The 11,925-nt window shown below is 45.3% G+C and overlaps 1 protein-coding gene across 3 annotated transcripts in view; it reads left to right on the top strand.

The window, feature by feature from the left end:
* Window positions 1-1,023: 1,023 nt before the first annotated feature.
* Rnf145 (ring finger protein 145) overlaps window positions 1,024-11,925 on the top strand; it is a 46,899-nt gene continuing 35,997 nt past the window's right edge. Inside the window, exons 1-2 of one of the 3 annotated variants that reach the window (XM_005368173.2) lie at window positions 1,024-1,292; window positions 7,201-7,417. In XM_005368173.2, coding sequence (XP_005368230.1) covers window positions 7,234-7,417 — 184 coding nt within the window. In that variant the 5' untranslated portion in view covers window positions 1,024-1,292; window positions 7,201-7,233. Of the gene's footprint in view, window positions 1,293-1,494; window positions 1,682-2,419; window positions 2,553-7,200; window positions 7,418-11,925 lie in introns of those variants that run through there. The other 2 variants (XM_026789799.1, XM_005368171.2) reach the window with 2 other exon arrangements.

Raw genomic sequence — 11,925 nt, 5'->3', positions numbered from 1 at the left:
TTATTTTGCTTTGTGGAGGCTCTTGGCAAGTTCAGAATGCGCCAGCATGGTGCAACACCTTACAGATTATTTGCTGTTCATCTTCTGTTACCTAGGCACTGTCTAATGAAAGGCCACACTAGTTTCTAGTGGCAACTGGTTCTCTAGAGACTGAACCAAATCAAGGAACAAGGGCAAATTGCAGAAGGTAATGGCGAGGCAAGTTAATATAGACAAACACAGTAATAGATCTCTGCAAAATCCTGCTGAAGTCCAGGGACGAGTAATACCCACAGCGAGCCCGGGGCCTTGTACTATGGGAACAGTTCCTCCTCTAAAAGCTTTGACATTTAAAATAAGGTAGGAATAAGTCACAGTATTAGGAGACTACAGCAGAACAAAAGAGCTTCCTGGGCGTCCGGGAGAGGGTGTGTGCACTGTAACGTGTTTTGAACCTTGAACCAAAAGGAACGACAAACCCATTAAGAGCATTTATTTTCATAGATAGTTAATTATTTGCACCAAACCAAGGAGTCAGAATAGTCCTTGGGAGCAATTCCAAACCGTTCACTCATCCAGCATCCAACCTTTTTCCTGCACGTAGTCCCTGATACCCTGGAGGCGACCGTCTTAGTCCAGTCGAGGAGAGAGTTAAAAATTGCTCTAGCGTTTGCACGCGGCAGGGACCAGCCTTTCACATTGTCCCACGTGGTCCCAGCAGGTGAGTGTGGGTGTGGGAGCGTGCCGCTCGTGGTGAGCGCGAACACGTGTCAGAATGGCTGGGGTCACAGTGCTTGTCCAGGTGTAGCCTCGCCCTGCCTAGGCAGAGTCTCCCGGGCCAGCACCAGAGAGAAGCCGGCATCTGAGGCCCACTCACCGGAGGCGGTGCGAGAAGATCCCGCCGTGAGCGATTGTGAGTGAGCGTGGGCGCACTGGGGCCGGGCGATGGCAAGCTCGCGCGCAGGCGCAGAGCGCGCGAACCGGCGGTCGCCGCAGAGCGCGGGGGGCGGAGCCGGAGCGCGGGGACCAGGCCATGGCGGCCGCCGGGCGCTGATGCTGGCTCTCGGCCCGGGAGTGCCTTTGTCGCCACGGACGATGGTGACCTCGCGGCTCGGGCCGCTGCCGCTGCCTCCGCCTCCCGAGACGCCGCAGCCGAGGCCGGACGCTGAGGAGCCGCCGCTGTGAGCCGCGCATACCGGGCCCCCCGCCGTCTCAGCCGAAGATCTCACCGGAGGGGCGGGCGACGGAACCGGGCAGCAGCGGACACCGCCATCCTCAGTGCCGCCCCGCAGGCAGGGAGGCTGCGGCCCCAGGTGACTGCGGTCAGCTCAGAGCATCCCGCAGGCCTGCTGCCCACTGCGCCTCCCCTCCCCCATCCTCGCTCCTCCCAGTCGCGCCCCCCTCCTCCTCCGGATCTTGGCTGGGGCCTCTTCCCCCTCCGCACCGCGCCCTCCCGCCCACCCCTCGAGCAGCGCTCGGTCTCCTGTTACCTCCTCGCCGAGCCCGGTACTAGCTCCCGGGGCCTCGACTTCTTCCTTCCTACCCACCATCCCTCCTCTCCCGCGCCTGGAGAGGGAGAGAACCCTCACATTCCTGAGATGCCCTCACTCGGGCTCACCCCTCTCTTCTTTCCAGTACCCGGGTTGCAAGGCCTTTCCCGGTCTGTCTCGCAGAGGTGCCCGGTTCGGGCTCCTTTGCTCAGGTTTGCATTTCCAACTTTCCCTCTTTTGCCTTTTTAAAGTCCACTTTGCTTCCAAGGTTCCCTGCCACTTTCCTGACGTCCCCTCCTCGTAGCTCCTAAACTCATCCTAACCTTGTGCAGGATGTGCGAGGTTGCGGGGTTCAAAAAGACCTGCTAAGCCCATTGAGTGGGGGACCCCTGGACTCAGTGTGCAGTGTGTCACGTCACACACTTCACAGTCACGAGTTGCTCATCTCTCTGTCTCTGTGTGTGTCCTGGTTCCTTTTCCCGCTTGCCATCCCTGGGTTCGCTCTTCCCAGCTCTGCTTTCCCACCCTACGAGTCTTGCTCTCCCTTGTGGAATGGGCTCCCCATTCTATCTGAGGGTTAGGAACTTGGCTGGACTCTTCTAAGCGCACCTTTCGGTGTGTGGCGCGGCAGAACCAGCACCCTTGGTGAGACAGGGGAGCACCCGGGCCTCTCCCTGGCAGAGTTTCTGCTCCACGTAATCCTCTAGCCTTGGGGCTGCTGCGTCCCCGCCGCGCTGCTGCTGTGCTGTGCTGCCTGCTTGCCGCGAGTTGGCTTGGGGTTACTACAGTTCAAATGTATCTGAGAAAAGCAGGCGTGGGGCGGGGGTGCGGGGAGAGAGCGAGAGAGATGGGGCGGGGGAAGGGGCCTTTGCAGTGGGAAGGCATCAAAGATTAATGGACGGCTTTGCATCGCTGTCTGCAGTAAACAGGAAACTAGTCTGAAAGGAAAGGAGGGGGACTGTGTGCGTCTTTATTTTATAAAATACCGAGTGTGCAGCTCTGTGAATCTTGAACGAGGCCCAAAAGGATGAGCTGTCTGTCGGTGCTGCAGTCGTGACCCAGGCTGAGCGGCCAATGGCAGAGGTAGCATTGTTTCCCTTTCCCTCTGTCCGTCTCTTACTTTGGACGATGTCTTTTGCACTTGAGTGAACTCTTATCGATGTGGTTTCGGGGATGATGTGGAATCACAGGATTGCTAGTAGTTTCTGTGGAAACCAAGTACATACAAAGTTAGCTAGCAACGCAGTGGGAGTGGGGAGGACTAGCTATATTTAAAACGTGTGCCAACACTTATGTAATGAAGTTCTATCTCTTTCCTGGTTTCTCCTTTAGGCTATTAGGGTCCAGCTTTGCCCTTTCACTTTTTTTTTAAGGTCTTAGCATCCCAACAGATGGACAGCCTCCCGTCCCCCATCTGCTTACCATTAGGTTTAGTTGATACAAAATTTTTCTTTAATTGCCGAGGGCAAAGAAAGAAGGCTGATGGTGATGGTTTTGTTTACTCTCCTTCTGGTGAGAAAAGAGGTGTAACTATCAGCCCTAAATTATCTATATTATCGATTTAAACCATCAGTAATTTTACATTGAGTCATGCGTCCTTATTTTTGCTTTGTCTTTTTAAAAAGGGAGTTAAGGAGTTGTGGGATTCCCTTATTTTATCGTAATACCACACTTTTTAAAAATGCAAGGTGATTTTTCAGCAGCTCTTCGCCTTTACATTTTATTTTTTTAGTTAAGGATGCTTTATTTGATTTCTTCCTATTTAAAAGTAAATGTGGTAGATTTAGGAAAATGCAGAATGAGGCCCCTGTTTTTCCTAACCCACAAATCCAATGATAACTTATGCACGTTATACAAGACATTGCTGTTTCCAGGCATGGGAAGGCATTCCCTGAAACTACTAGGATTTGTTTTTGGGTGAGCATTTGTTGAACCGTCCTTTCTGTTTCTGGGAAGAAAGGTTTGGTTTCTGGGAAGAAAAAAAAAATTATTTTTTAGCTGCTGTGCTGTATAAAGTAGGTTTGAGTCATCTTTAGTTAGCGATGTTTGCAGAAACATGATGCAGAATTCATTTCCACTTCTTTCCATAACTCAAGGAAGTTTTAGGATCTTGCAGGAAAGGTCAAAAGATAGTGCAGAAAGTTTATATATTTGGACTCGGGTATGTCAAACTTTTTGGTTTTAGTGTTTCTGTTTTAAGAGAAGCGTGAGCTCCAGTTTTATAAACACTAATTAGCCCTGTTTGACACTAGACCCAGGAAAATACATTCTTTGAACCAATCATTAAGGATATACAGTTTCTCTTGTTTACTTTGTGTTTCTGTGTGGTCAGGTGTGCGGTATCTCATTGCCGGTATGGAGGTCAGAGGACACCTTGAGAGTCAGTTCCCACCTTCAGCCCAGCGAGTCCCAGGGACTGAACTCAGGCCCTCAGGCTTGTTCGAAAATGTCTGAGGCCCAGCACGTGGGGCAGAGGCAGGCGGATCTCTGTGAGTTCAAGGCCAGCCTGGTCTACAACAGCTAGTTCCAGGACAGGCTCCAAAACCACATAGAAACACTGTCTCGAAAAACCAAAAAAAAAAAAAAAAAAAAAAAAAGTGTCTGAGGCACTGAGCCATGTCATTGGCCCAGAAGGCTGGAGTTTTGCTTGGAAGTGTGAGCGTCTACAAACATGGCAGATATCTCTGAATTTTATCTAGATGTTGGTTTAGTCCAGTGTTTCTCAACCTGTGGATGTGGCCCCTTTGGCAACCCTCTACCTCCAAAAAATATTTACATTATGATTCATAGCAGTGACAAAATTACAGTTATGAAGTAACAACGAAAATAATTTTGTGGTTGGGGGTCACCTCAACATGAGAAGCTGAATTAAAGGGTCACAGCATGGGGAAGGTTGAGAACTACTGAGTTAGAGCATGGGGCTAGACTGTAGATCATTGATTTATTTGTGATGGTTCCTACCTGTTCCTATGTATGCCTACCTCAGGAAGATTCAGAACTGCAAAGTTCTGAGAGATGTGGTTGGTCTTTTGTGTTTTATGTGTTTCTCCCATGTCCGTCTATGGGGCATCTTATTAATAACTTCAAGCGGGTCCAGAAATGAAGGAAACACTGAATATGTTTGTTCTCAGGTGGGCTGACTTTAGCTACTCCACTTTCTTCCGGTGTTTGGCTTTTGAGTTAATTGTGCTGATTTTTGTTTCTTGGATAATTTTCTGAATTGGTAGCCTTTGGGACCCAAGGTTTGTTTTTGTTTGTTGTATTTGGAAGACAGGGCATTTACAGGGACATGCACCTTTTGGCTAATGGATTTCTTTTGTGATATATGTATGGATTAGGCAGCACTTTTTTTTTTTCTTTCCACATTCAGATCTAGATTTTTACAACAGGGGAGTATGTGCTTAATTTTTTCTTTTAGAGTTATGGGAAATATGATCAATTTAAAAGTAACATTAAACACAGAGGAAGGCACTAGATTAGATGAATACTGACCATAAATATCAACTCAATAATGCCTACTTCTGTTTGTTACACAGACAGCAGCAGTGATTTACACTGGATTCTAGAATGTACAGAAACAGTCACTTTTTCAGTATAATATTAAGGTCGCCGTCATATAGTGCTTCTTCCGTTTACCCTTAGGTTGTAGGATACCCCTTAGATACCCAAGCCTGCATGAGCTGAGGTCCCTTTCATAAATACAGCTTATGAACATCCTCCTGGATGCTTTTAAGTTATACTCATCTTTATCCAGGGAATGGTCTCGGAACGGGTCCTACGACCACTTGTTGGGCTTGGTGCTTTCCTCTCCTCATGTAGTGTCCAGGGATCGAACTCAGGTTGTCAGCCTTGGCAGCAAGCGCTCTCCTTGCTGAGTCGTTGACTCAGCTGTACCCATGCCGCGTTCAAACCATCTCTAGATTACTTACAATGTCTAATACAGTGTATGAACTAGGTAGGTGGCTTTCATATCCTACTCCTTGAGGGACAGTGATGAGAAAGGGTCTGACCACATTCAGAACAAACATTCAGTATTTTGAAGCTGAGATCATTTGCTGCACAGAAACAGAATCTGTGGATATGTGGGGTTGACTATAGATAGGAGCAAGAGCTTCTGTTAAAGTAAGTAGTTCTCAACGTGCAGGTCACGGCCCGTTTGGATATGATACCCTGCTATCTGGTATTTATATTATGATTCATAACAGTATTCATAACAAAATTACAGTTATGAAGTAACAAAGTAATTGTATAGTTGGGGGTCACCACAACATGAGAACTGTATTGAAGGGTCGCAGCATTAGGGAGGTTGAGAACCACTGCCTTGAGTTGAGTTTCTCAGCAGTGTGGTCCGCAGTTAGGACTGATTGTAGAGTTTTTTTGTTTTTTGTTTTTGTGATAGTTTTCTTCCTAGGACAGAGTTACTTTGTTTGAGTCCCACGGTTTAATTTTGCATATAGGAAAATGATTAACAGCTCTTACTCATTTAAAGTCACCAGAATTATAGTTTATCTATAAAACAGGGATAACATGATTGGCAGCATGTTCACATGTGTGAGAACATTCCCGCTATGGGAATGACTGACGTAAGGTTGTGAGAAGTTTCTGGATGGTGTGCTAAGCTTAGTTCCTTTGAGTTGAGAGTGCCAGAGCTAAGGAGTTCGCAGCGGTCCCCGAGGACAGCAGGAACACTGACAAACACTTGACTATAGCACAGCATCTGTCACTGTAATCCCCGTCAAAAATAAATGTTTTCGTCTCTCTGCTAATGTCTGAAATGACTGCCAATGCTAGAAATGTGTTTCGCTTTCTCAGCAAAATTCTTAAAAGGATATCGTCAGAGCCAAGAGTCCAGAATTCTCCTTACTCTTGAAGCTGTCCTTTACCCACTTGGGTTTGCCCTCTGCGCATTCCTTACATTAATCTGTAGCTGTTTCATCAAATTGTTCTTTTGAGATCCCGCTAACTGCCATCCAGTTCCTTCCTTTCCAGCCTTTTCTTTCCATTCTCTCTGTGCTTATCATTGTGTAAGCAAAGACCTTACAGACTTGATGCGGCCACTGTTACCACTCACTCATTCCATGAGCCTCATCTTCCTTCTCTTTAGAGAGACTGAGATTCCAGATAAGTGTGGGAAAAGGAAACAGTATCACGTTATGTTTCTTTGTGTCTTCCCTGAAAATTCTCTGTGTTGTAGGTTCCCTATGTAGCTGGGACTGTTAGTTGATACAGGCTTGCTTCACAGGTACAAGGCCCTGGGTTTGGTCTCCAGTACTGTAAAAAGAAACAAAAACGATACTTAGTTCTTCAGTTTTGGTTATAAACATTAAGGATAAAGACGTGTGTAAAATGGAGAGAACCGAACCTGCCGCTTTCATTAGTACTTTAGGCTTTTTCATTTAGTAAATATTTTTAACATCTTCCCTCTTCTTAGAGTAGTTAGTCAGTCTCAAATACCAACATAGGGGGAGGGTATTTTCTTCAAATTAGAGCATTCTCATGGGGAGGTTTTGTGACTAAGTTAGGAGATTTGGAGGTAGCGGCTTCTTTAAGTTTTGAGGTGTAAATGTTTATTCTGAGTCATGTTGGGGCATATCTGAAAGCGAGAGCATTTTGATGTAACATAAATATGGAAACAGAGATGTTTCCAGAACAACCCATTAGATTCTTGGGAGGTTCTTGAAAGGTGGTCTGTGTTGACTTCTCTTTGCATATGGTATCTTCTGACTTTTAGGTCGGCTCCAAGAAACCAATCAAAAACAAAAACATGGCTGCAAAGGAGAAACTGGAGGCAGTGTTGAACGTGGCCTTGAGGGTGCCGAGCATCATGCTGCTGGATGTCCTGTACAGATGGGACGTCAGCTCCTTTTTCCAGCAGATCCAAAGAAGTAGCCTCAACAACAACCCTCTTTTCCAGTATAAGTATTTGGCTCTTAATATGCATTATGTAGGTAAGTGTCTGCGTGCGTTTCCTGGCTTTGTGATGAATTTGTTTCCATTTCTATTTAAAAATTATTTCTTTTAATTATGTTATACTTATATCATTTCCCCCTTTCTCCTTCCTCCCTCTAACCCTCCCATGTCCTCCTTTTTCTCTTTCATATTCACAGCATTTTTTTCATTAATTGCCCTTATATCCATTTTTTATTTTGGATAAAATGAGCATCCAGGACATGGAGTTGACAGTGGATGTGTTTGTGAGTTTTGTTTCTAGTTTTGTTTTACCCTGGTATAGGAATTACTAGAGCCAGAGAAGAACAGGATTTATTTTTCTAGAATAAAATTGAAAGACACGGGTAAATATTTTTGCTTTTAGTATGAAGAAGTGTAAATAAGGAGAGATATTTTTCCTGGAATTTGGCCCCTTCTAATTTGGGGTTAAGTAGTAATTGCCAAAGTAAGCTTTAGAAAATGCAATATTTCTTCTTATTAGAGAAATATTTTTCTTTTATATGTGTATGAAGGTTTGTTTGCTGGAATGTTTGTGTAGCACATTCATGAAGTGCCTACAGCAGCCATGCTGGTCTTGGAACCAAACCAGGATCTTCTGGAAAAGGAGACAATGTTCTTAACTGCTGGGCCATCTCTCTAGCCTTTCTTACTACTTTTGAGTCAAAATAAAGCATTAATAACACTTACAAATATAGTATTTCTTTCAACAAAGTGAAATTTTGTAGTGTAATAATTTCTTCCTTGGAAAAGATAATTCTACAACAGACTTAGTATGCTTTGAGGTTAAAGAAAGTTAGGATACTCAGGCATGAAACAACATTTATTCAAATTAACTTTTAGCTTGGCAACAAGTGACATGCTTTTCACTATCTCTATTGTCTGCTCCAGATGCAGATTCCATGGTGCCTTCTTATACTTAAAAACAATTCCCATTATTAGATTTGTAAAGCAACAATGTGTATCTTTATGAACTTACAGACAATTGACCTATCTTTATGACATGTCTGTAGAAGTGTTTTTTCCAGCACTTAGCCCTTAGAAGCCTGTAAGAGTGTCCCAGATCTGTCGTTGTGAGAAGTGAAGCAGGTGGGTTCAGTGAACTCATCTTTCCCATATGACACTGCCCTGGGAAAATGTGTGACATGAGGGGCTTCCTTTATGCCGCAGACACTGGAATTCTCAGCTTTAGCCTTTCTGTGCTAACTGGTTTATGGAAAACGGTTCCAGTCAGCTGTTGACAGTGACTAGGCATAGATTTTCTAGCTTAATCTAATAAGTATTTCACACCGTGGTTTGGAAAAAGTGCTTTTTATTATACTATTATTCCTAAACAATTTGGAAGTTACTATAAAACAGTTGCCTAATAAATAGAAGCATCAGTTTTAGAAATTGAATAGGTTCTGATACAATTGGAACCAGCTCTGGCTTATAACTTTGGCAACTCAGTTTAGCTTTCTTTTTTTTTTTTCTTTTTTTTTTGAGGGGGGTTACTGAGGGGAGCTTTTTGACACAGGGTTACTCTGTGTGTAGCCCTGACTGTTCTGGAACTTGCCTTGTAGACCAGGTTGACCTCGAACTCACAGAGATCTGCCTGCCTCTGCCTCCCAAATGCTGGGATTACAGACATGTACCACCACGACCCGGCTCAGTTGAGCTTCTCAAACACAGTGACTAGGTAGGTCCATGGAAAGGTGAGCACAGCCATAGTGTGAATGGGGGAGGGGTTCCGTCAGAGTATTATATAATCTAATGCTTTCATTTACAGAATTTACTCCTAGATACATTGTAAAAATTCTCAAGTGTCAAAGTATCGCCTTTATGCAGAGAAATCAGAACATTAAGGTGTATGTTAAAGTGTTTCCCCTGCCTGTTCTTTATCACAATTTTCGGAAGTCCTCGGAGTAGCTCTGGTTTCCCCCTCGTCTGTGGCTGAAGTCAGTGGGAATCATGTGGTCCCCTGTTCTCTGATGGATGTGGCATGGCCGGCCTGGCTCTGAAGCCTTGGCTTTTACTTGTTTATGTGGAAACATCACTACTGTTGAGACATGGTTATACTGTGTAGTCCAGTTTATCCCAAGCTACACTATCAAAGCTGCTATCCCCCTGTCTCAACCTCCCAAATGATCTCCTTACAGGTATATAGGTGTCTACCCCACCCAGGAATATAAAGTTTTGTGCCTTTTTTTTTAATGTTGACATATTCTCTAGACTGCCAAATTGTAAGATTAAGATTCTACTTAAATGCTCCCCAGCCCCACACCCGTACCCCCAGTGTTAGGATTCTTTATGGTTAGTTTCACTCTCGGGAGTTTGGAGCTGGGTGACGGTGCATGTCTACAATCCCAGTCCTTGGTGAGCTGAGGAGGGAGGAGCCTGAGTTTGATGACAGCCTAAGCTACTTAATGAGACCCCCATCTCAGACAAACTGAGTGAGAGATAAAAATAAGAGTTGTGTTTTGTTTTATTAATTTTGTGGTTTTGCTATTACGTTGAACTCTTTTCTCTGATTGGAATTTATCTGCATATGCAGGTCATAGTATGTTGAATAATTTCTCCTAGACAATTCTAATGCCCGTGTATTAATTTAGTTCATCTTTTCCTAAGTGTGTATGCTTTGGTCCATTCCAACATCCCCAGTTCTTTTAGTCTTGTGTACTTGTGTCCTGCTTTTATTTTCTGGGAGCTTAGATGATATTTTATTGCTTGATATAGTTAGTTCCTTCCTTTTAGGACTTTATTATTAGTTTCCCTTCTGCCCCCCCCACCCCCGTTCCTCCCTCCCTTCCTTCCTTTCTTCCTGAGGATAGGAAACCTTTTAAAAATTAATTTTATAAAATGATTTTTTCCCAAAAAAGCAGGACCCAGTTTGAAGTAATCATCAATCCTGTTCTCATCAAGATTCAAAATTACGTAGATTTCATTAGTTTGCTCTGTGAGTTTAACTACCCAGCTTCATTCCTCAGACAAAACACCCTGTTGAAATTTTACTGCACTTGTATTGTTTGTGTGAAATGGTAGCATAGGATGTTTTTTTCTGTGAAACCCTAGGCAGCTTGTCTATTCAAGTTTGTTTGGGTTTAGAAAAACTAGTAATAGGATAGACTGGCTGGTCACTGAACCCCAGGGGTCTCCTTGTTTCTGTCTCCCTGGCACCACCATGCCCAGCTGTTAGTTCTGCATCGGGCGCAGGGATCTGAGAACTCAGGTCACCCTGCCTGCAGGGCAGCTGTCTTCTTTTTGCTCTAGGCTGCTTTCTGTTGTTTTGATGGACAAAAGTGTTTATTTCAGCGGATACCTCAGATCACAGCCCATCACTGAAGCAAGTCAGAGTGGAGCTGGAGTTCAGACCATGGAGGGATTCTGCTTGCTGCCTTGCCCACTGGCATCTGCTCAGCTAGCTTTCTGAGACAGCCCAGCTCACCTGCGCAGGGACAGTGTCACTGCTAGTGGGCTGGGCCTTGCACATCAACCTTCTGTCAAGACTGTCTCACAGATATGGCCATGGGCTAAGTGGATCCAGGTTCTTCCTCAGATGAGGTTCCATCTTCCCAGATGACTCTGGGTTGTGTCAAGCTGACAATAAAAGCCGGCAAGTGCCCCACCCCCGTTCTTTGTCTAACTTATTCCTTTATCGCTTATGACTCTTCTCCTTCATCCTCTGCTACTTTTTTCCTTCCTTCTTCCCCTCCCTCCTCCCTTCTTCCCTCCTTCTCTCCCTTCTCCTTCTCTCCCTCAATCCTTGTTCCCTCCCTTTGAATCAGGTAGGATTTTGATACAAACAGGTAGCTGCTGGGTGGGTAGCCCATCTTGGCCTTGACCCCTGAGTCCTCAGCTCTATAGGCTTGCACCACCAAGCTCAGAAATCAGATTGTTGGGTGTTGTTCAGAATCTGTCCATCTCTACCTTTGGTCGTCTGGGTGTCTCCCGGAGTTTTCGCAGCAGACGTGTCTGAGTTGTCCTCTACCTTTGTCTCCTTCGTGTGGCGTCAATGACGCTCTGTTCAGACTCTGCCAAGGTGCTTTGCTGCTTTGTGAAGGTCAGTCTCTGTTCCAGAGAGCCTTACCTTTCTGGCCAGCAGGCTGTTATCCCTGTATTGTAATTGGTACTTAATCTTCAGGGACAGCGTCCCTAGCCACCTGCTAGATGTCTTCCCTTGAACTGCCAGGACACTTCCCTTGCCATCAGTCACTGCACTCAGCACCTTGACCTAGGCAGACTTCTGCTTCTCCTCTGTTTACTGTTTCAATAGCAGAACCATCTTCCTGATTACCCAAACTGGAAAGTTCATAGCCACTTCCACTTCCTTGTTTTCAACCACTCAGGCAGAGAGCAACACTTAGATCTGTTTAAATATGTATCTCAAGCCGGGCGGTGGTGGCGCATGCCTTTAATCCCAGCACTCGGGAGGCAGAGGCAGGCGGATCTTTGTGAGTTCGAGACCAGCCTGGTCTACAAGAGCTAGTTCCAGGACAGGCTCCAAAGCCACAGAGAAACCCTGTCTCGAAAA

This window comes from Microtus ochrogaster, unplaced genomic scaffold, assembly GCF_000317375.1.
Source record: "Microtus ochrogaster isolate Prairie Vole_2 unplaced genomic scaffold, MicOch1.0 UNK30, whole genome shotgun sequence".
Taxonomy (NCBI): domain Eukaryota; kingdom Metazoa; phylum Chordata; class Mammalia; order Rodentia; family Cricetidae; genus Microtus; species Microtus ochrogaster.
The sequence above is the reverse complement of the archived record's forward strand: the minus strand, read 5'-3'. Positions and strand labels throughout refer to the sequence as shown.